This window comes from Bombina bombina, unplaced genomic scaffold, assembly GCF_027579735.1.
Source record: "Bombina bombina isolate aBomBom1 unplaced genomic scaffold, aBomBom1.pri scaffold_757, whole genome shotgun sequence".
Taxonomy (NCBI): domain Eukaryota; kingdom Metazoa; phylum Chordata; class Amphibia; order Anura; family Bombinatoridae; genus Bombina; species Bombina bombina.
In genome coordinates this window covers 62,738-88,877 of record NW_026511634.1, presented here as the reverse complement: position 1 = coordinate 88,877, position 26,140 = coordinate 62,738, and the positions used below count along the sequence as shown (strand labels likewise).

The following is a 26,140-nucleotide window of genomic DNA, read 5'->3' as shown; positions in this document are numbered from 1 at the left end:
TATATACTGGAAGATAAATCCTGTATTAGTAGCCTCTATGTAAACTATGTGTCTGACTCTAAGTATATGTGTGTAAGTATGGCATTGTATCTTTACGTATGTTTCTATATATCTGACTACAACGATCTCTGTTAGTGACATGCAAATAAATATGCAACTTTTCTTTGTGTGACGTGATTGTATCTTTAATTTTAGAAACAAAACCATAACTGTCTCATACAAACAGTTCACGTTTCATACAACAGCACAAGTGCATGCTGGGAATGTGGTACCATGTGACTGCTGTAGAGGCGGGGTGAGCATGAGAGCATACTGGTATCCTAGCAACCAATACAAATTCAGAAGTCGCAGAATTTGAAGCAGCTATGTCAGTGCAGAATTTCCGGCGTAGACTGTTGACGTCATCTTTGGCATATGGTACAGATCGCTCCTAGAGGTAGGAAGACAGAGGCACGGTATGATATAGGGTTCAGGGGGACACTAGGGCATGTATAGATGGTAGTGTAAGTTATGTGGTATACTGAAAGAAGAATGGTAAGTGAGGTGTAAGTTATTGGCTAGGGAGAAAGCTGAGGTTTTCGGAGGACGTTAAACACTAAATAAATGGTAAAACATGATGATCCAAAGCAAAGGATAGCCTGAGAAAAATATATTTTTTAAAATAATGTTGTTTAAATACCTGTCCTGTTGTAACCTCTTCTTCTCTTCTGAGACCAATTAGGGGCAGTTACAAATAAGTTAATAAACAATAGCTGTGTTAATATAGCAGTTTTAGGATTGTGGAATCTGGAGAATGGACTTCAAACTGGATTTGTGGAAACCCACAGTTTTATAGTTAAATTACAGGGAAAGGGGAGGTGGGGAAAAATAAATTAAGTGTGTTGTAAATGTCCCCCCCCCCCCTTACAAATACCAATACAAATTATATTACAATGTTAAAGTATTTTATGATACTTTAAGGATTGATGACAAAAGTGGGATATGGTGTAGTGGGAGGCAGAGAGATAGAGCAATGTAATATGCTATAGAGGTGAGCTACAGATGGTTATGACAGGGACCAATGTCATATACTAAACATTTACCCTATAATTTGTGGAATTGATGTAGTGTTGTCCAGAGAAGGGATATAACTACCTTTGGTGCAGCATGTTCAGTGGCACCAGGGCCCAAATAGCATGCAGTCTATACAGTTGCAGAATGTGTACAATCCTAATGCATTGGATCCTTTTTTAGGGTAGTTTGCATATCTATATATCTATCCATCTACTCAAAATCATTATAAAGCAGCATGCTTAAAGGGACAGTATACTCTGAAATTGAACCGTCAAAATTACATGTGCAACATGTATTTAACATAAGTTTCATTCATATTTTATCATCAAACTTTTACCCCTTGTGTATTCACTGTCCGCCTCCATGACCGCCGCTTTTTTTTCTTATATATCAAGAATTAGCCATCAACCTATAGTGGTGATATCTGTCACGCTATGTACCTGCTATGCGAACACGTGCACAATGACATCATCTGCTTCTGGTTTCCTCTATTCCTAGTTATGCGCATGCCCAAAATCATACGTTCATGGCAAGCGATCAATGCTTCCAAGCATGAGCGAGCTTCAGTGGGAGGAAAAACGGGCATCACATCATTTGCATGTGGGAAGTACAGAGTCAGTCTATACCGCCCACATTTGAGATGCCTTTGGAGGGGTTGGAGAACGGACATTGAGTAACAATTAGGCTGCAATAATTATTAGTTCATAAAACATGTTATAATTATTTTTTTTTCAAAATGAACAATGCGGTTCTAATGTAAGGATATAGAGGAGGTTAGCGTTAGCTTTTACAATGTCTGAATTTACTGACCCTTTAATACTGAGTTATCTTCGGGGGGGGGGAGGTTGCACCAGGGCTCTCTGTTTGGTAGGTCCGCTACTGGTCCAAAGCATTAATCTGTTAACCTGTTTTTATGTTTAAATTGAGGGTTTAGAAAATATTACAAAAATTATGCAGCAATTGTCACAGATGTACACTTGCACTCAAACTCAGGAGAGTGAACCAGGGAAAAAAAGGTGCAAAATATGTGACATATATATATATATATATATATATATATATATATATATATAAAATATTCATCAAAGTTGCAATCTACTACCAAACATTTACTCCCTCACTCCCTGTGTATATTTACTGTGTATATTTATATTGTATTGAATTGAAAATAGTATCACATTACTGTACAAAGCTTTGTGTTTTTTTGACTCTCTCCCTAATTATGAGTTATTTTCATATTTTTCATATTGCAATCTTTTTAGAGTACAAACATTAGCTTTTGATGTGTTTTATGTTGGTGTTATAATAACCTTTTACCACCGTTATGCCGTTGTATTCCGTCACAACGGCGCTGGGCTTTAAAGCCGTTATGACGGAATACAACGTCATAGCCAATGGCTTTCCTGAAGCCTACTGCGCTTGCAGGATTTAATCGCGGTCTGGAGGGCGTTCCTAGCATCATAGGCACGCCCCCCCAGACCTGATCCCATCATTGATATCTCGCAATCGTTTGCACGATTGCGTGATTTCAATTTGTCTACATCGGTACAGTGTTCCGATGTAGACTTTATAACCCGGTCACGAAAGGGTTAATTATTATTATTATTATTATTATTATTTTTAAACCTATACTATCCTTTATCAGTTTAGAATATTGTTTTTCAGGAAGTTAATTATACTAATCAGTTATGATGTTGCTATTTCATTAGGTTTGGAAAACAGTCTGACACAACATGGGACGCTCATCCAAGGATAAGAGGGACATTTATTACCGCCTGGCCAAAGAGGAGGGCTGGAGAGCGAGAAGTGCTTTTAAACTGCTACAGCTTGATGAAGAGTACAGGCTTTTCCATGGTAATGACTGGTGTGTGTGGTATATAGGGGTGCAGCTGGCAATGGGGCATTGTGTGGCTGGGTTACTTGCGGTGGTTTGGGTAGAGATGCCTTGTGATTCTGGGTTTATCTGCAGTATGGTAGAAATGAGGTAAAAATTCAGTAGATGCAGAGGAATAAAGCTAGGGAAATATATGTCTGATGTAGATAAGGGATCAGTTAGTGCTATGAGGACAAAAAATGGGGTGAATGAGGAAGAGACAAAAGGAGAGTTGGAAGTAAGGACAGGTATACTTTGTTAAGGAGTCATGCGACTAGCGCTGCTGATCCAATCAATACTTCTGCTTGACACCAGAAGTGCACCGCAGGTCCCAAGTGTCACTTTCACTGTGTGTTTAATCCAAACTGTGTGTTTGCTCTAACGACTTAGAACGTGTAATTATTTTGACTATAGCAGCCCTTTAAAGGGATACCAAACCCAATTTTTTTCTTTCATGATATAGATAGAGCATGCAATTTTAAGCAACGTTCTAATTTTCTCCTATTATCAATTTTTCTTCGTCCTCTTGGTATCTTTATTTAAAAAAGCAGGAATCTAAGCTAAGGAGCCGGCCCATTTTTAGTTCAGCACTTTGGATAGCGCTTGTTGATTGGTGTCTGCATTTAGCCACCAATCAACAAGCGCTACCCAGGTTCTGAACCAAAAATGGGCTGGCTCCAAAGCTTACATTTCTACTTTTCAAATAAAGATACCAAGAGAACAAAGAAAAATTCATAATAGGAGAAAATTAGAAAGCTGCTTAAAATCGCATGCTCTATCTGATTCATGAAAGAAAAAAAATTGTGTTTAGTATCCCTTTAAAGAAAAGAAAATGGGTAGTGACATCTTGTGCCACATCCTTGTTTTACAGGAGTGCAGAGAGCTGTAGATCTTTGTGCCGCCCCTGGTAGCTGGAGCCAGGTGCTCAGTAGGAAACTGAGGTGAGTAGATAAGTTTCATTTATGGTTAGTGGGTCTGCTGCCTGTTGTAGCTGCCACAATGTCTATGTAGCAGCTGTGATGAGACTGTCGTCATTCTGGTTCTGTAACTGCACAGTGTACTGTGATTTATTTATTTTTTCTATTGGAAATAGCTACTTTTGCCTGTAGCAAAAGTACTTATACTGAAAATGTCAGTACTTTAAAGGGATAGAAAGGTAGAAATGCAATATACTTCCATTAGCAAAAATGCTTCTAGAAAAAGTTATTACCGTTTTGTAACGGCATAAGCACTTAGATAGTCAGCCGTGGATTGTATTACACATTTTATGTCTTCAGAAGCAATACGCACCCCCACCAGCGATCTGAGCAGGCATGGTGCGTATGCTGCAGTAATATCTTTTCCTAGAAGCTTTTTTTTTTTACTAATGAAATCAAAGTATATTGCAAAAATGCTTATATTTCAGATTGAAATTCACCCATGCACAAATTAATTTTGACCTCTCTATCCCTTTAACTACTGGTTATAGAAAAGCTGTGTACACAAGGTATAAAATAAATCGCCCTCCAGTTGGGGGTGGGACAGGGAGGTACTAAAATGTTAATTTTCCTTTGTTCTCTCTAAGGGCCTGATGATCACAAACTTGCTTGTATGGGGACTTTTTTGAGCATTGTATAGTAAAGAATTTCTCTCATGCTCACATCCAGTGCCCTGCTTAGCAAGATAAACAGCTCTACATGTATATACACATATAAAACACATAAATATATATGGATATAATCATATACATATTTATTTACAATCTGCTGCCCATCACTGTGCTACTTACCCACTTCGCTGCGCTAGGTTCTCATGCGGTCTCTCACGGCATGAGAACGAGGCTCCCTTTGGAGCCTATGGAAGCATGCTCACGTGAGCGCAAAACTTCTGTGCAACTTGTAATACAAGTGCACATTTGCATACGCTGGTATTACTAAGTGGAGCATAAATATCGCTTTCGAGGAAGCGATAATTTGCTCTCCACTTATAATCTAGCCCATAGTGTTTTATTTTTTTGTTCTATAAACAGTTTTTTATTTGTTTAAAAAAGAAGAAATAAAGATTTTTTTAAATCTAAATTAAAATGAATACAGCAGTCTTGTTTGTGTATTTCTTACTCGTATTCATTGGCTGAGAGGTACTCCCTGCTTATGTTTATTGGTTAATAATTGCACATGATCGTTGTATATATGAGAATTAGTAGAAAGTATTTGTGCCAATAGTATCTTTAGTTGGATATACACACTGATACTACTGAATTAGTATAAATTCCTGTAGGATTTTGGTTTGTAACATGGCTTTGCTAAAATAGCTCTGATGTGTATTACAAATAAATGTCGGGTGATGGAGAGAGAAAGTTTTAAAGAATTTGGGATTTATGCAGTACTATAAGGAAATTTCATATTTGTTCTACTAAAACATTAGACTATATTCATTGGTTGTATTTTTTTTTTGTTGAACTTAAAGGAACACTCAATCAAAATTAAACTTTCATTATTCAGATAGAGCAGCCATTTTAAACAACTTTCCAATTTACTTCAATTAACAAAATGTGCACAGTCTTTTTATATTTAACATTTTGAGTCATCAGCTCCTACTGAGCATGTGCAAGAATAAGTGTGTATGCATATGTGAATGGCTGATGGCTGTCACATGCTACGTGTATGCATTTGTGATTGGATGATGGCTGTCACATGGTACAGGGGGAGTAGAAAAAGACATAACATTTAAAATTGTCAGAAAAAAATATACTACTCATTTGAAGTTTAGACTAAGTGATATTGCATTGTCTTGTTATCTTGCATTTGTTGATTATGCAAATCTACTGTGTTGACTGGTCCTTTAAATATGTATGTTTGTGAAGTTTTATTGTGTATATAGTGCGTGATCTTCGATTTCTCCTTTTATTTTATGGACTGAGTGGTGGAGCTCCCTATATAAACCTTTATACCGAGTTGTATTGCTGGTTTGTATGTTAACTCTTTAGTGTGCAAGACAAGTGCGTGTTCCAGGTCCTGACGATATGTGTGTAGATTAGCTGTGTATTCTATTTTTCCAGGGGTAGCGATGAGCAGAATTCTGATGTTAAGATTGTGTCAGTCGACCTTCAGGCTATGGCACCTCTTCCTGGAGTCATTCAGATTCAAGGCGATATTACTAAGGTGTGGTTACAGTTTGTATGATATACACTAAAATAACGCACTAATCTATAATAATAATACAGTGCTTTATCTATAGATATTAATGTATATTTGTTTATTAAAATGTTCTGTATGTTTAACTCCTTCCTAGCGCAGTACATTGCTGCTCTTTAGAAGGACAAAGACATGAGCAAGGCATATTCATATAGCCGCCAGTCACCAAACATGTCCTGCTTAGGAACACCACAGGGGTTAAACTCATAGGCCTACTTTCCATTGAGTTGGTAAAGTTTGGAACTGGAGGTAAAACCATGCATCTCCATTAAAGTCTATAGAGATTTTTTATGTTACCAACAGTTTCCAAACTTTACCACCTCAGTGGAAACTAGGCCATAGTTAGCAACAAACCTTTGTTTAATAATAAGATTCTCTAATGAATGAGAAGATTTTACTTTTTCTGGTTGCCTTCAGGTCTCTACGGCTCACGAGATTATCCGACACTTTGAGGGACAACCAGCTGATCTTGTTGTGTGTGATGGAGCGCCAGATGGTATATTGTGTTTTTCTCTGGTTATACTAGTTGGTTTATTATTTGTGGTGCCTGGCTCTGTTGTCATCATTATTCCTGACTTTCAGTGACCGGACTACATGATATTGACGAGTACATACAAGCTCAGCTGCTGCTGGCGGTAAGTGTCTATCTATTATGTTATAGGTGTTTAGTAAATACCACGACTGCAACATATTTTCTTTTCTTTAGGCCTTAAATATCACAACACATGTGCTGAGGCGAGGAGGCACCTTTGTGGCTAAGGTTAGTGAACTGGTCCATGGGATACAATTCATTGCTCTGGAGCATACAATAAAATGGCTAAACAACGTTTTCCTGTCCCCAGATATTCCGGGGGAAGGATGTTACTCTCCTCTATTCCCAGCTGAAGATATTTTTCAAGGAGGTAACATGCGCCAAACCTCGGAGCAGCCGCAACTCCAGCATCGGTAAACAAAGGGAATTTTAAAGATCACCTTATGTGATGATGAACGTGAATCAAAAAACAATGCCTCACGTGAAAGGGGAAAAACACACAATGTGCCCACGCATCTGCACACATAATACACCTTTCTTCTGTGCATGGCACTGGCACACAGCATGCACATGTCTGCTATATATATGATCAGCACACTGCATACACACGTCTGCTATATATATGATCAGCACACTGCATACACACGTCTGATATATATATGATCAGCACACTGCATACACACGTCTGATATATATATATGATCAGCACACTGCATACACACGTCTGATATATATATGATCAGCACACTGCATACACACGTCTGATATATATATGATCAGCACACTGCATACACACGTCTGATATATATATGATCAGCACACTGCATACACACGTCTGATATATATATATGATCAGCACACTGCATACACACGTCTGATATATATATATGATCAGCACACTGCATACACACGTCTGATATATATATATATATATATATATATGATCAGCACACTGCATACACACGTCTGATATATATATATATGATCAGCACACTGCATACACACGTCTGATATATATATATATATATATGATCAGCACACTGCATACACACGTCTGATATATATATATATATGATCAGCACACTGCATACACACGTCTGATATATATATATATATGATCAGCACACTGCATACACACGTCTGATATATATATATATATATATATATATATGATCAGCACACTGCATACACACGTCTGATATATATATATATATATATGATCAGCACACTGCATACACACGTCTGATATATATATATGATCAGCACACTGCATACACACGTCTGATATATATATATATATATATATATATATATGATCAGCACACTGCATACACACGTCTGATATATATATATATATATGATCAGCACACTGCATACACACGTCTGATATATATATATATGATCAGCACACTGCATACACACGTCTGCTATATATATGATCAGCACACTGCATACACACGTCTGCTATATATATATATGATCAGCACACTGCATACACACGTCTGCTATATATATGATCTGCATACACACGTCTGCTATATAAATATGATCAGCACGCTGCATGCACCCTTTTTCTGAGGATGTATTAAAGGGACATAGAACAGTAAATATATGCTAATAGTAGTGAATCCAAAGTAAAGATTAGCCTGAGAATAATATGCAGAGTAAATTTTTTTAAATTATATTAGTTGAGTAAGTAATGAAAAAAAAAAGTAAGTTTGGTGTTTAACCCCTTAATGACCACAGCACTTTTCCATTTTCTGTCCGTTTGGGACCAAGGCTATTTTTACATTTTTGCGGTGTTTGTGTTTAGCTGTAATTTTCCTCTTACTCATTTACTGTACCCACACATATTATATACCGTTTTTCTCGCCATTAAATGGACTTTCCAAAGATACCATTATTTTCATCATATCTTATAATTTATTGTAAAAAAAATTATAAAATATGAGAAAAAAATGGAAAAAAACACACTTTTTCTAACTTTGACCCCCAAAATCTGTTACACATCTACAACCACCAAAAAACACCCATGCTAAATATTTTCTAAATTTTGTCCTGAGTTTAGAAATAACCAATGTTTACACGTTCTTTGCTTTTTTTGCAAGCTATAGGGCCATAAATACAAGTAGCACTTTGCTATTTCCAAACCATTTTATTCAAGATTAGCGCTAGTTACATTGGGACACTGATATCTTTCAGGAATCCCTGAATATGCCTTGACATGTATATATTTTTTTTTAGAAGACATCCCAAAGTATTGATCTAGGCCAATTTTGGTATATTTCATGCCACCATTTCACCGCCAAATGCGATCAAATACAAAAAATCGTTCACTTTTTCACAAACTTTCGGTTTCTCACTGAAATTATTTACAAACAGCTTGTGCAATTATGGCATAAATGGTTGTAAATTTTTCTCTGGGATCCCCTTTGTTCAGAAATAGCAGACATATATGGCTTTGGCATTGCTTTTTGGTAATTAGAAGGCCGCTAAATGCCGCTGCGCACCACACGTGTATTATGCCCAGCAGTGCAGGGGTTAATTAGGGAGCTTGTAGGGAGCTTGTAGGGTTAATTTTAGCTTTATTCTAGTGTAGCAGACAACCCAAAGTATTGATCTAGGCCCATTTTGGTATATTTCATGCCACCATTTCACCGCCAAATGCGATCAAATAAAAAAAAAAGTTCCCTTTTTCACAAACTTTTTGTTTCTCACTGAAATTATTTACAAACAGCTTGTGCAATTATGACATAAATGGTTGTAAATTTTTCTCTGTGATCCCCTTTGTTCAGAAATAGCAGACACATATGGCTTTGGCGTTGCTTTTTGGTACTTAGGCCGCTAAATGCGCATCACATGTATTATGGCTAGCAGTGAAGGGGTTAATTAGGTAGCTTGTAGGGAGCTTGCAGGGTTAATTTTAGCTTTAGTGTAGAGCTTAGCCTCCCACCTGAAACATCAGACCCCCTGATCCCTCCCAAACAACTCTCTTCCCTCCCCCACCCCACAATTGTCCCCGCCATCTTAAGTACTGGCAGAAACTGCCAGTACTAAAATAAAAGCTATATTTGGGCTTTTTTTTTTTTTTAAAAAGAAAAGGCATATTTACATATGCTGCTCTGTAGGACCCCCCTTTAGCCCCCAAACTGACTGATCCCCCACCAAACAGCTCTCTAACTCTCCCCCTCTGTCTTAATGGCCGCCATCTTGGGTACTGGCAGCTGTCTGCCAGTACCCAGTTTAGAATAAAATTGGTGATTTTTAAATTTTTCCCCTTTTCTGTAGTGTAGCACCCTGCCCCACCAAAGACCAACCCCCCACCCCCTCCTAGATACCTTTGATTTATATTTTTTTTCCCATTAAAATACCCCTTTCTCAAACTTTTATACAGTTATATTTTCTGTAGTGTAGCGTTCCCACCCGCTCCCGCCCCGTGCACGCGCCCGCCCGCCGCCCCCGTGCACGCGCGCGCGCCCGTGCGCGCCCCCATCGGCTCTGCCCCCGATCCCGCCCCCCTCTACATTACCCGGCCCATCGATGGCCGCCCACCCGCCTCCCAAGTCGGCTCCCACCCACCAACGATACCGGCCATCGATGTCCGGTGCAGAGAGGGCCACAGAGTGGCTCTCTCTGCATCGGATGGCCATCTAGCGTTATTGCAGGATGCCTCCATATCGAGGCATTACTGCAATAACCGGAAAGCAGCTGGAAGCGAGCAGGATCGCTTCCAGCTGCTTTCCACACCGAGGACGTGCAGGGTACGTCCTCAGGCGTTAACTGCCTTTTTTTTGAGGACGTACCCTGCACGTCCTCGGTCATTAAGGGGTTAAGTCTTCATAAAATAATATGTGCCAGCCCTATCTTATCTTGCCTGTTTAGGCCATTGTGACATTCATATATATTGGTTAGTGATTAAACGATAGCTGTTAGGAATATAGCAGTGTTATTTTTATGAAGTCTGCAGACTGCACTAACAATTTTCTCAGGAAAATAACTACGCGTTAGACATTTTATATTACAATCTCAGTGTGGTTATTGTCTCTTTAAACACTACATGTTCACTGTTCTTACATATTGAATCACTGCACATCACAAATCATTCCCCAGCATTAGTAAAGGGACAGTAAACACCTTTTAATATAAAAGGTTTAGTTGTGTATAGTAAAACAACTTTGCAGTATACGTTCAATATTTATTTTACCCCCTTTCCATGTTATTCAGCTCTGAAAATTGTGGATTATCTAATTCTCAGAACTGAAAAGGCACATTGCAAACTTAGCAAGCCTAACCCTGCTACATATCTATCCCTAATTATTTTAAACAAATAAGAAATGCAAAGCAATTCTCTCTATACAAACAATATGAATGCGACTAGCTGAGATTAGCTTCTCCAAATGAGGCAATTGGTGGCCGGTAGATCGCAACTCAATTACAGTAAATTTAATTTGTTTTAAAAATGTTTAGATGTTTTCTGTCCCTTTGTAAAAGACACTCAAGTGAGCAGTTTATATACAGACTACTGCATATATAGATTGACATACGAACCCTGAGGCAGAACTTTTTTACACTTTCTGCAATTATATTTTTTTTTGCAGGTTGTTTTGAAATAAAATTATATTTTAAATTAGGCAGTTACAATAAAGCACCAGCTCAATTCCAATGTGTTTATTAACTGGAGAATAAAGCAATTTTTAAAATAGTATAATATCCCTTTAATTAAAAGGACTTTTTTTTTCTTTTCTGATGCCAATTTGCAATGCAATTTTTATCTGATATTGCAGATTAAAAAAAAAGTTACGTTTTTAAAATGTCCTTTGCTCTGGGTCTAACATCATAGAACTATAGAGGAAAATGCAGTAATAAAAAGGTGCATTGCTCACAACAATGTCTTCAGGAGTCACAGCTTTGCAGACTGCACCAATTAGTGTGCTGTGTTAACACTTACATAGTGCAGCCAGAGCACAGTGCTGTTTGAACAGCCTGATGTGGGGCAGCACTGCATATGCCCTGTTCTTTCATCTTCTGTGATGACATCTCAGATCACAGCATGTTCTGCCTTGGGGCATACGAAACGGACACACAGCAACATAGATTTCTAACTTGGTCTTCAAATAATACCTCATTTTATTATGTGCTGATTTATTTATATATGCTCTCTAAATACACCTAATAGCATCTAGGTCACATCAGCAATCCTGTTGTCACCCCCTCTGAGGAAGCGTTGGTGAAACGCCGCATTAGTGGTGTCCGTTTTTATGTTGCTCTCCAGCTGTACCAAAAATAACTTAGTATAATTATAATTTTTAAAAAACTGGTTTCGTATAAATAATTAGTATAGTGTTGAGAAGATGAGTATCTCAGTATATATGTAGACGCTGTACCTATAGCTGTATCTGTATACCACTCAACATACAGCAGCTGTAATAAGTCAATATAGCCTATACACAATGCTAGCTTATCTAACTTGTTGAAAGCGTAAATAATATAACGCAAAGTGATATTCATATTTACAAAGCTACATTGTTGTGTAAATGTTACGTAACATAGCAGTTAACTGTTGGCTTATTTAGTTGTTTGTAGAAGTTTGAATAACAACGGTAACGTCACTGGTGACAATTGTGTTAAAAAAGAAGTAACATAGTAACCGCAATAACGGATAAGTCAGATAAAATAAAATACTGGTCTGTCTAATGTGTAGCTCACTAATGGCTTATATGCAGTCAGAGGAAGTTTGAACACAAATAACAGCGTTATTGGTAACAATTGTTTTACAAGTGAAGTAACATCGTAGCTGTAATCACAGTTAAGTTAGACAAAATAAAACACTACACTATCTAACTTGTTGCAAGCATAAATTGTAAAAATAAAGTGATAACTAAAATTACAAGCTACGCTGTTTCCTAAACGATACACTACATAGCAGTTTACTGTCAGCCTATTAGCAATCAGAGGAAGTTTGGAAACAAAACAGCAGTGTTAATAGGGAACAATTGTCTTATAAAAAAAGTAACCAAGCAGTTAATCATTGGTTCATTTTCAAGCTGTTAGATAAAACATAGCAATGTTATGGTTAATAAAATAGCCTAACGATTACAGAGTAAAAGGCAATCATAGACAATGTTTTCCTACACATCCTAATTGCACCATTTGAATACTGATAGGTATTTTCTGGTTATTACTTATGGTCAGTGTGTCACTTTATAAAATTGATCGCATCACGTTAACAAATTATTCTGACAGCTGAATTTAAATCAGATTAATCTATCTCTAGTATATATGTCTACGTATTAGAAATTCTTGGGTTATAAAAACAGCACAAATTATGATATTTTAACCTAAGTTGTAAATTGAATGACACATACCAATAACGAGAGATATATTGGGCACACTAACATACAGCAGTAAGATAACTGCATGACAATATTTTTCCAGCAAGATTAGATACGATACAGCTTAGGCAAAAACTAAATGTACAATCTACAATACCAACACTACAATGGAACTTTTCAGTCTGTATTAATCCAATTCATGGATATATAATACTAATATAAAAAGTTAATTCTTTTTGAATACTAAAAAATATAAAACCCACAACATAAGTACTCTATAAACAAGCCAGAATAATAAGGCTCTTACTACAGAGTACTTTATATACTATTTGTCATCGACATTGGTATAATAACAGATCCCTAAAAAAACAGTTTATACATATATACTAATATATATAAGTACAGGGAGAAGTGGTTTTAATATTAAGTGGGCAGCAGAAGTACATTAATATTTGCTGTCTTTTTATTTAAATTAAATAAAAGTTATTTTTTACTGTTTTTCAGTATCCTTACTAAAAATCTGCTTTAATAACATAATAGTGCAAAAAAGCATACTTTTCTGACATACTCACTTAATAGTGAGTTTTGTCTTTCTAAGTTACAATTTAGTCTAATGCTTACGCACTGCTCCTATAAGTGTATTATAAAGCATAGATATCTCAATACTAATTGATTTTGACAAGACACTATAGGAGAAAAACTACATTTTACAAATAATATTTTTATTCCTATTTTTTGGTAAACAATCCTGTTGATTTGCCTCTCTTTAATTCCAGAGGCCTTTGTTGTTTGTCAAGGTTATTGTCCCCCAGACGGATATGTCCCCAATATGTCCAACCCTCTGCTAGATCATTGCTATGGTGAGTATGGCACAACAAAACGCCCGTGGTTTTTATAATGAATACCCCACCAAGAGTTTTTTGATTATCTCTTGACATGTTTTTTGCTCTATCTAATTCATTAAAGGGACATGAAACCAATAATTTTTCTTTCATGATTCAGATAGAGCACTGTTTTTTTAAACGTGTCCTCAGACCTCCCTAACAGGCCAGAGTTTCTGGATTATCTTAGGCGAGAACAGGTAAAATAACCATGGTTACTAATCAGCTGATTATTTCACCTGTGCTCTAGTTCAGATATCCTCAAAATTTGGCCTGTTAGGGAGGTCTTAGGGTAGGTTTGAAAACCAGTGCTATAGAATATGCGATTTTAAAGGGTCATTCTACCGTTTATTGTATAAAAAGATAGATAATTCCTTTATTGCCCATTCCACAGTTTTGCATAACCAGCACTGTTTTATTAATATACTTTTTACCTCTGTAATTACCTTGTATCTAAGCCTCTGCAGACTGCCCCCTTATTTAAGTTCTTTTGACAGATTTGCATTTTTGCCAATCAGTGTTGACTCATAAGTAACTCCACGGGAGTGAGTACAATGTTATCTATATGGCACACATGAACTAGCACTGTCTAACTGTGAAAAACTGTAAAAGGCAAGGACTTAGAAATCAGCCTATCAGCCTACCTATGTTTAGCTTTCAACAAAGAATACCAATAGAACAAAGCAAATTTGATCAATTTAGTTGGAAATTTTATTTTTAAAATTGTTTGCTGTCTGAATCACAAAAGAAATGATCTGGGTTTCATGTCCCTTTAATCGCACATCTACTCCATGCTTCACTACTACGGTTTGTTGATTACTAGCAGGATCAGTGATTTTTTTTTTTTCATAATTTTCTCTTCTCAACAGATGTGGATTTTAACCAGCTGGAGGGCCCTAACCGTGTAATTGTACCATTCTTGGCATGTGGTGATCTCAGTGCGTATGACTCAGATAGAACTTACCCACTTCAGGTAATAATTAAACTTTATAGGTGTCCTTAAAGGGACGTCGGTTAAAAAAATAAATTTCAATCTAAAGACAGAGTCGGGGAAAAAAAAAAAAAAACTTTCCAATTTTCTTTTGTTATCAAAAGTATCTCTTTCTTATGGTATCCTGTGTTGAAGGAGAAAGCTCCTTTCTATGAGAGCATACTGAGGTAGACTCAAGAGTGTGCATGTGTCTTAAATATTATACAACAGCAGTTTTGTAACAATGTTATGCATATAGTGTTTCAGGCATCATTCTGATTTTGACTTATGTCCCATTAACCAACATGGCATAACCACCTGTTTTTCTTGCAGCTTGAGCCAGGCAAAGAGTACAGCTACGTGCCTCCCACCCAACCCCCAATCCGCCCACCCTATGAAGAAGCTTGTTTCTTAAAGAAAAATAACCTGCTTGCCAAGGAGAAACCTCCATGCTCATCAAATGACCGCAACACTTCATTAGCCAATCAGGAGGAGGCTGCCAGTGGGTGCGAGGGTCCTGAGTTGGGGCGCCTAAAAATTTCTTCTTGACTTTTTGGTTTTAATTAGTTTTAGTTCCTTTATCTTTTACCAAAAAACACAGAGTCTCTATTTATTGTCATTTTTATTTAAAAAAATAAAAGCATGTTTTTACACAATGTCTGGAATTCATTTGTCAATCACAATGTGTTATAGGAGTGCTTAATATGAGAGGAGCTCCTCAGCCCTACAGAAGCGTAACCCATGTCAGAAAGAGAAAATAAGTCTATACACTGATTTATAATAAAATCAAACAGTACAGTGAAATAATAAGTAAATAAAATATACAATTAGTAAAAAGTACAAAATAGATTCACTGCACTATTATTAAAGGATATAAAATGTGAGATTTCTTCATATAAGTTAAGGATTTCCTTCCATTTCTCTCAGCACATGTAAAAAAACATAATTTATGTAAGAACTTACCTGATAAATTAATTTCTTTCAAAGTGGAAAGAGTCCATGAGCTAGTGACGTATGAGGTATACATTCCTACCTGGAGGGGGCAAAGTTTCCCAAACCTCAAAATGCCTATAAATACACCTCCCCCCTCACTCATACTTCAGTTTAACGTATAGCCAAGAAGTGAAGTGTAAAAAAGGAGTAAAAAGCATACAAAAGAGAGGAACTGTAAAAAATAATGTGCTTTATACAAAAAAATCATAACCACAAAAAGGGTGGGTCTCATGGACTCTTGCCATTATGAAAGAAATTAATTTATCAGGTAAGTTCTTACATAAATTATGTTTTCTCTTATGTAAATGGCAAGAGTCCATGAGCTAGTGACGTATGGGAGATAATACCCAAGATGTGGAAGTCCACGAGTCGCTAGAGAAGGAGGGCTAAAATAAAAACGGCTATTTCCGCTGAGAAATTAGACCCCCGCCCCCCAAAAAAAAATGTTTTCTTAAAAATTTTCAAAAAACTCAAATCAAAGGCATTAGAATCAAGCTGAGACAACTGCTTGAAGAACCTTTCTACCAAAGGCTGCTTTCAAAGAAGCAAACACATAAAAATTGTAACATTTAGTAAAAGTATGCAAAGAAGACCAAGTTGCTGCTTTGCAAAGTTGATCAACTGAAGCTTCATTCTTAAAAGCCCAAGAAGTAGCAACTGATCTAGTAGAATGAGCTGTAATTCTCTGAGGTGGAAACTGCCCCGCCTCCAAATAAGCTTTGTGAATCAAAAGTTTCAACCAAGATGCCAAAGAAATGTCAGAGGCTTTCGGACCTTTCCTAGAGCCAGAAAAAATAACAAATAGACTAGAAGTCTTTCTGAAATCTTAAGTAGCCTCAACATAATATTTCAAAGCTCTTACCACATTCAAAGAATGTAAAGACCCTACAAAAGTATTCTTAAAATTAAGACACAAAGAAGGAACAATTTCGTTATTGATGTTGTTAGAATTTACAACTTTAGGCAAAAAAAAATTAAATTAAATCTGCAAAACAGCTTTATCTTGATGGAAAAACAGATAGACACTTACAAGAGAGAGCAGACAATACAGAAACTTCCAAGAAAGTAATTGAATGTCCAGAGAATACATAGACTCAAAAGGAGGAGCCTAAAATTTTTTAATTGCGACTCCAAGGGGGAGAAATAGATTTAAAAACTGGTTTAATAGAAATCAAAGCCTGAACAAAACAGTGAATATCAGGAAGTTTAGCAATCTTTCTATGAAATAAGACAGAGCAGAAATTTGTGCTTTCAAAATATTTGCAGACAAAACGTTAATCCAAACCATCCTGAAGAAACTGAAAAATCCTAGGAATTCTAAAATAGTGCCAAGAATAATCATGAGTTGAATATCATGAAATATAGGTTTTCCAAACCCGAAAATAAAATCTCCTAGAAACAGACTTACAAGCCTGTATCATAGTGCTAATAACTGAGTCAAAGAAACATCTATGACTAAACACGTAAGCGTTCAATTTCCAAACCTTCAAATTTAGAAATTTGAGATCCTATGGAAAAAACGGCCCCTGAAACAGAAGGTCTGGCCTTAAAGCAAGTGGCCAAGGCTGGCAACTGAACATCCTGACAAGGTCCGCATTCCAAAACCTGAGAGACCATGCGGGAGCTATCAGAAACACATAAACATTGTTCCATTATGATCTTGAAGATCACCCTTGGAAAAAATGTAAGCAGGTTGGTAAAAACCAAAGAACTGCTTGAGCATCCACTATCTCCGCCTGAGGATCCTTGGACCTGGAAAGGAATCTGGAAAACCTCTTGTTTAGATGAGAGCCCATCAGATCGATTTCTGGAAGACCCCACATCTGTACAAGAAGAAAAAAACATCTGGAATGGAGAGCACTCCCCCAGATATAAAGTCTGACGGCTGTGATAATCCCCTTTCCGAATTATCTACACCTGACATATGAATCGTAGAAATTAGACAATAATTGGATTCCATCCAAGAGAGTATCCGAGATACTTCCTCCATAACTGAAGGACTGCAAGTCCCTCCTTGATGATTGACAAATGCCACTGTTGTGATATTTAAAAAAACAAATGTAAAAGTTGTCTCTTCAAAAGAAGCTACACCTGAAGAGCCCTGAAAATAGCATGGAGTTCTAAAATATTGATTGGTAACCTCGCCTCCTGAGGTTTCCAAACCCCTAGTGCTGTCAGAGACTCTCAGACAGCTCCCCCACCTGAAAAACTTGCATCTGTTGAGAAAACAGTTCAGGTAGGACGAACAAATGAGGCTCCCTGAACAATAAGGTGATAGTCCAACCACCAAATCAGAGAGAAAAAAGTGTTGGGATTGAAGTATATTAGTTGTAATAACTGAAAATAATCCCTGCACCTATGGTGTAACATGCAAAGCGTTAGAGGCCCCAAACGAAAAACGAGCAAAGTGGATCACACCTGATGCTGCAGTCATGAGACAAAAAACTTCCATGCACATAACCACTGAAGGAAAAAATAGAGACTGAAGGTTTAGACAAACTAAAATTAACTTAATTTGTCTCTAGTCTATCAGAGAATGAATCATAGACACTAAAATTTATCTGGAAACCTAAAAAGGTGACCTTTGTCTAAGGAATCAAGAAACACTTTTGTAAATTGATCCTCCAACCATGTCTTGAGGAAACCACACTAGTTGTTTCAAGTGAGATTCTGCTGAATGAAAAGATTAAAGCTAGTACCAAATATCATCCAAATAAGGAAACGCCGCTATACCCTGCTCTCTGAATACAGATAGAAGGGCATCAATAATCTTTGAAAATAATCTCTGAGCTGCCGCTAGCCCAAAAGGACGAGTGACAAATTGGTAATGCTTATCTAGAAAAGAGAATCTCAGAAAGCAATAGTGGTCTGAATGAATTGAAAATAAGCGTCCTGTAAGTCTATTGTGGACATGAAGTAACCTTGCTAAAAAGAAAGGTAGAATAGTCCCTATAATCACCATCTTTAAATTTGGGATTCTTACAAAACGATATAAAAATATCAGATCCAGAATTGGACTGAACAAATTTTTCCTTTAGGACAATGAATAGATTTGAATAGAAACCCAAACTCTGTTCCTGCAGAGGAACTGGAACCATCACCCCTGAAAACTCTAAATCTGAAACACAATTTAGAAAAACCTGACCTTTTACAGGGATTGTTATAACATGGAAAATAATCTTCCCATGGGAGGTTTTTATTCTGAAACCTATTCGATACGCCTGAAAAAACAATATTCTGAATCCACTGATTTGAACAGAAACTGTCCAAAAGTGTTTTAAATAAATTTAATCTTCCCCCCACCAGTAGAACTGGTTAAAAGGCTGCACCTTTATCTTAGGGGCTAAAATTTGTTTAATTATAAGGCTTGGAATAATTCAATTTCAGAAAAAAAATCTAAAATCAGAGCCAGAGGCCCTAAGGGAATGAAAAAACAATTGGGAGCTTAAAAATTAACCTTAGATTTCTTAACTTGGGCAGAAAAGACTCCCTTTCCCCGCAGTAATAGAGGAGATAATAAAATCCAATAGAAAATCTTAAAATTACTATCCTAAAATAATAAGATAGTAATCTAAATTTAAACACCATATCAGAGATTTAGGCCATAAAACTTTTCTAGTAAAAATGGCTAAAAACAAAGATTTAGAATCAGTTAAAATTACATAAAAATTAGCATCATAAATGAAATGATTAGCATGTTAAAGTAAAAGAACAGTGCTTAGACAAATCAAGATCTGATAACTAAACTGTCCAACCAATAAAGTTGAAACAGCAGCAACATTAGCCATAAAAATGGCAGGTTTAAAACATGGGCAATATGGAAATATGCTTCTCTTAAAGGGACATAATACTCATATGCTAAATCACTTGAAACTGATGCAGTATAACTGTAAAAAGCTGACAGGAAAATATCACCTGAGCATCTGTATGTAAAAAAGGAAGATATTTTACCTCACAATCTCCTCAGCTCAGCAGAGTAAGTTCTGTGTAAAAAGTTATACTCAGCTGCTCCCAGCTGCAGGTAAAAATAAAAAAAAATGAAGAAATGAACAGCAGCCAATCAGCATCAGCAGTGCTGAGGTCATGAACTCTTACTGTGATCTCATGAGATTTCATAGTAAGCTTCCTTTACCTGATTGGTGAAATAATATGAGAGTTCACGAGGCTCATCCTTTCAGCTGTCCCAGGACAGACACACTAAAATGCTGCTTAGAAATCCTTTACAATGGGATGTGGCTACTGAGGAACTTTTGAGGTAAAATATCTTTCTTTTTTACATAGAGATGTTCAGGAGATATTTTCTAGTCAGCTTTTTACAGCTATGCTGCATCACTTTCAAGTGTTTAAACATTTGGGTATTATGGCCCTTTAAGATAGGAAACAAACTTCCTATCTAAAATATCCTTAAAAGAAGAAATATCTTCCATAGGATAAAAGTATGTTCAGCAAGAGAAGAAGTAGCCCCACCTTTAGGGACTTTTACCTAAAACAAATTAGCCATAGGTAAAGGATATGGGGCCCCATTACATATGCGGCGTTGCCGTTTTTTGCACGGTTTTGGTATCCTATATACAGCGCCGCATATAAATGCGGCACATATATTTCACCCGTCGCCCGTAATTTTTACTCCCATAGGCTAACTAGGGACTGCGTCATAAATCGGTATCCAATAGCCAGCACAAGGACTAACGTGGTGAAAATGGAGAAATCTTACTTAATCTTAAGGCAGCTGTAGCAAGTATGGGAGCACTGTAACTCCCGAAAATGCCTGCAAAAATAAACTAACACCTAATGCATGCGCAATGTCTATCTACCTGTCAATCGCAATCCCCCACCGCAATAACTAATAAAGTGTATTAACCCCTATATCCGCCATTAAACCCACACCGCAAGTAATAACTAAATTTTTTTTTTTTTTTAAATATTTATTTATATCCAACAAAGTGCACAGTCAAATGGATTCAATCTCCTTGTCCCACGCAGGGCCAGGTAAGACATATTTTGAAACAAAACAAAACAATTTAGAACAACAGAATCACTTCCTCTTAAAAAAATAATAATCCCCTTATATGAAGTATTTGTACACTTAGCTGGAATTTTTTCTATTCTTTTCCTTTCTCTTTTTTAAATAAGATTTATAATATGCAACAACATAGATATATATACATTCTGGCATTAGCAACAAAACCGAGAAGAAACAAAATAACAGAAAATAAATGAATTACAGTTCTTCTATAACAGTGTATATGTCTACAACCAAAAAATAAAAGAAATTTTAGATCAGCTTCCTCACTAATCTTTAAGACATATACCACCTAGGAAAAATAATAAGAAAATAATAATATATACTATACATTTATTAACTATGCCTCTTTATGCCTCCGCTGTAGCAAATATACTTTAACACTTTAACACTGAATCTAACTCCTGTTTGATCTGACCTGACACTATATTGATCGGATTCTAGCTCAAGAGAATTTCCTGACATGAAATTACAACACACAACAAGGAAAAAAAAAAAAGAAAGAAAGAAACAAAACAAAAAGAAAAGTCCCCACCAGTCCGTATTCCCAAAACAAAAAGAAAAGTCCCCACCAGTCCGTATTCCCCCCCTCCGTAATCATTCCCCTTCCGACTCTCCAATGTTACACCATATACGGGGGAAATGACCAGCCAATACTTGTAATTGCACATATGGAGTGTCCCTAAAAGGTTTAACCAACCTAATTTGAGTTTCCACAGGGAAAGATAGAATAAATGTTTCCCATTGGTTAAAGAACCGGGCTAACCTTCCCTCCGTAACGTCTTGCAAATTCCACTGTTCTTGTGTAAAATGAACAGTCAAAGCATTTTTAAGCTCTTTTAATTTAGGGGCTATTTTCACTTTCCATGCTCTCAATAATATGTTGCGGCCAAGAAATATGATCAAGTTGATTAATTTAAAGTTTCTGGGGGCAATCTGCGGATTCACTAAAAAAAATATTTCCATCGGCTGAAAATGGTAATCTATTTTGAGAGAGGCCTGTATCCAGTGCTCTACCCTAAGCCAAAATTGACCAATCTTTGGGCAAGTCCAAAAACAATGTAACAGGTCTGCCCTAGAAGAAGAACATTTGGGGCATACCATCTTCACCCTATACCAATTAGTCAATCTAGCTGGAGTCAAATATGTCATAAAGGCTAGCTTAATTTGTGTCTCTCTCCAGGTGGTCAGCACCCAACTTTTTCCGATTATCTTAAAAGTATTCTCGATAACCTGGCTATCAACCTCAGGAAAAAACTTACTCCATTTTTCAGCTATAAACTCTCTCTGTACAGCCGATGGTCCCTGATTCAAGAAATTATAGAAAGGAGCTATTGAGTACAAGCCGCCTTGAAAATTATTTATTTTAATTTGAAGCTCCGAAAGAGCCCACTCTACTCCATAGCTTTGCTTTAACTCAAATATAAAATGCCTTAACTGCAAATATGCGTAAAAATCTTTATTTCCGAGTCCAAATAAATGTGTTAATTCACTAAAGGTTAATGGCACAAGATTCAAATCTAACATTTGAGCGACAAATACCAATCCTTTGGAAGACCATACCCTGAAAACTTTATCTGACAACCCTGGTGCAAAATAAGGATTCCCTATAATAGGTAAATATTTAGAGACATAAGGCGAACACCCCGCAAGGACGCAACATTTTTGCCATGCTAGAATAATATATCTATAAGTACTGAGAGCAAAAATTGAAGATGGAAGTGTATTCATTGGACAGTGTAGAATAGCATCTAATCGAAATGGAGCCACCAGGGCCGTTTCCCATAATACTGCCGAGACCTGTTCACGATCGGTTACCCAATCAACCGCAACTTTCATCCGTGCTGCCAAGCTGTAGAATTGTAGATTGGGAAGAGACAGACCTGCCGCTTCTTTATTACACATAAGACGTAGAGCAGAGATACGCGCTCTGGCGCCCTTCCAGATTAGGTTGGAACATGCCCTATTATAGTTGGTTATATCTGTATTATGAATAGGAATTGGGATATTTTGTATGAGGTAAAATAATTTAGGAAAGAGAATGGTTTTTATAAGTATGACCCTAGCTGTTAAGGAAATAGGTAGATTTTTCCATCCTTCCATCTTGTTTTTACATTCTAGAAAACATTTACCGAAGTTTAATTTATACCAGTCATCTGGATTCGCACTTAATTTGATGCCAAGATAGGTTATCTGCGAAGTCTCGGTAAATGGGTGTCTGAAATATTGATCTTTCTTATTAAGCCATAATAGCTCAGATTTGGTGAGGTTAATTTTATAGCCCGAAATTGCACCAAACAATTCAATCGATTCTAGTAGTCGGGAAAGACTTCGTTCAATATTACTCAGACATAGAAGTATATCATCCGCGTACATTAGTAATACTAATTTCTGATCTCCAACCCGAATCCCTTCCAATTTCTGTTGAAGTAAAATTGCTAGCGGCTCTAATGATAAGTTAAACAACAATGGGGATAGTGGGCAGCCCTGACGCGTACCCCGTTGTAGAACCATCCGTTGAGAAATCTGCCCATTAATTAGTAGTGATGAGATGGGGGTAGAGTATACTAACTGAATAAATTTATACATATGTCCTGTCAGGCCAAATTGTTCTAAGGAATAAAATAGATGCCTCCAGGCGATACGATCGAAAGCCTTTTCAGCGTCTAACGTTAGTAAGGCTAAGTCCACCATATCGCTATGTCTTGTTGTTCTAAGTTTATTCCAGAAAAAGTCTATCAGAGTCATGACCTTTCGTGTATTCCTAGTGGGATTTCTCCCTGCCATGAAACCTGACTGATTTTCATGGATGATTGAGCCTAAATGCGGTTTTAATCTGTTTGCTAAAATAGATGTTAACAATTTGTAGTCCGTGTTTAATACGGAGATTGGTCTATATGATTCTGGAAGATCTGGTTCTTTGTTTTTTTTGGGAATCAGGGATATAACTGCTGCTGCGAAATATGGTGAACATTTATTGTTCCCAATAAAATTAAAATTAAACAATTTTTCCAGTGCTAAGATAATATGTGGTTGGAGAATCCTATAAAATTCAATGGGAAGACAGTCTGGTCCAGCTGCTTTATTTGTTTTGGCAGATTTAATTGCTACTGAAATTTCTTCCACATCGATCGGTTTATTAATCTCTGCCAAAATCTCTGGAGAAATTTTGGGAATCTTGATCTTATCCCAGAATAATTTCTGCTTATCTATCGAATAGTCTTCAGCTCTATAAAGCGCGCTAAAATAATCATAAAAAATGTTAGTAATATCCGCATTGTTAGTAAACCTACCTGTATTAGATCTAATGGCCGTTATGGGATTCCGACGATTTTTTTTAGTTAGCCTAGCCAAAAATTTGGCGGATCTGCCCGCAAAACCTCCATATAGGGCTTTTTGTCTCTGAAGATCTAAAGCAATCTTTTGTTTGATAAATATGTCTCGCGCATTCTTGGCGTCTATATACTTTTGCCATTTATCTCTCGTGTGATCGCTTAAGTATACTCTGTACGTATTCTTTACTTGATTGCTCAGTTGCGTCTCCTGCTGTCTAATTCTTTTTTTCAGTTTACACATGTATGCCTTAATTTTACCTCTTATTACAGCTTTAGCCGCTTCCCAATACACCTCTGGTCTATTTTTATAATCTTTATTAATATTCTCATATTCTCTCCATTGATTGATCAGCCAGTTCTGGAAGTTACTATTATTCACTAAATATTTAGGAAAAAAAATAGTTTGATTGGTAGTTACCTGTCTCTGGGGTACATTAAGTGATAATGTGATCACCGCATGATCTGAGATTGTTATATCTCTTATGTCCGCTTTCCATTCTAAGCCAATCATAGATTCTGCAATCAGAAACATATCTATCCTGGACAGGGATTGCTGACCTTTTGCTAGACATGTGAAAGCTCTCAGATCTGGATTTTGTGTGCGCCAGATATCTGTTAACCCTAGTTGTGTGGAAAATTTTTGAAAGATACGAGTCTTCCTGCCACGAACAAAATTATGGCCTTTACTTGCTCTGTCAAGAATAGGATCTGCAGTTAGATTAAAATCCCCCGCCACTATAAGATTTTGACCTATAAATTTATGCAGATATAGGACCATCCTGTCCCAGAATAACTTGTCAATTTTATTTGGCCCATATATATTGCACAATACATACCGTATTTTATTAATTGTGATTTCTACAATTAAAAAGCGGCCTTCCTGATCTATAGTGGAAGAATCTATTTTATAATCTAAGTTTTTATTAAAAAGAATAGCCACTCCTCTTTTACGTGCGTTAAATGGAGCCGCAATAACCTCACCTACCCAGTTAGTCTGAAGTTTCACATATTCCGGGCTTTTTAGGTGTGTCTCTTGTAAGAAGGCGAGATCTGGTTTTAATTTTGCTAGATGTTTAATTATGGTCTTCCTCTTTATTGGAGAGTTTATGCCCCCCACGTTCCAAGACACCAAGTTAAGCGTGTCTAACATACCTCCAGACAATCAAACTTTAGCAGGTGTCCCTTCAATATATTAGAATTTAAACAACCAACCATACTGCGCGGGGGGAAGAGCGGCCAAGGGGGAACGGAGTGGGGGGGGGGGGGGAGAAAAAAAAAAACAAAAAAAAAAACTGTAAGTAAAACTTTAAAATACAACCACTTAAAAAGAACATGTTCCATTCTTAATTCTTATTAATGAATTTCTATGTCATTTTCCTCAATACCTTCTAGTCAAGCTATGCCCATTTTTTTACATAAAGACATCGCTTCCTCACTATTATTTACCACATATGAGACCCCTGCCTTATTAATTAGAAGCTTAGCTGGATAAACCAGTCTAACACTACATTCCGCTTTCACAAATTTATCAAAGAAAGGGGACATTTCTCTTCTTTTGGCCCTAGTTTCCGCGGAAAAATCTTGAAAGATTGAAATTCTATGGGAGTTAATAATCAAGGAGTTAAGTTTTCTGTAATGGCTCAAAAATAATACTTTATCTTGATAATTGACAAACTTGAAAATGACCGGCCTTGTTTTAGGCATAGTGTTATTTTCTCTGAGCACCCCTATTCTATGAGCTCTTTCTATCAAAAATGGTGTAGGAGGAGGAGGGATCATGAGTGCCTGAGGAAGCGTGATGGAGACAAAACGTAATACATCTTGGAATTCAGCTGTTTCAGGTAGGCCAATCAGTCTCAAGTTGTTACGCCTTGACCTGTCTTCAAGGTCCTCTACTCGAGCTTGTAACTGAGCGATGGCCTTATCCTGGACAGCTGATGCCGAACTCACAACGTTCAGCCTATCCTCTAAGTCG

At 36.8% G+C, this 26,140-nt stretch overlaps 1 protein-coding gene across 2 annotated transcripts; it reads left to right on the top strand.

Annotated features, from left to right (window-relative positions):
• Positions 1–376: 376 nt before the first annotated feature.
• Positions 377–15,470, top strand: FTSJ1 (FtsJ RNA 2'-O-methyltransferase 1). Of its 2 annotated transcripts, none has more exons than XM_053696652.1 (11): positions 377–436; positions 2,763–2,907; positions 3,798–3,867; positions 5,964–6,066; positions 6,517–6,595; positions 6,682–6,734; positions 6,806–6,859; positions 6,942–7,044; positions 13,740–13,823; positions 14,714–14,817; positions 15,148–15,470. In XM_053696652.1, exons 2-11 carry the CDS (start codon positions 2,787–2,789, stop codon positions 15,361–15,363), a joined length of 987 nt encoding a protein of 328 aa, XP_053552627.1. In that variant the 5' UTR covers positions 377–436; positions 2,763–2,786; the 3' UTR covers positions 15,364–15,470. The 2 variants fall into 2 exon arrangements, with proteins under 2 accessions (XP_053552627.1, XP_053552628.1); XM_053696653.1 differs by having other exon boundaries at positions 425–455.
• The last annotated feature ends 10,670 nt before the right edge of the window (positions 15,471–26,140 follow it).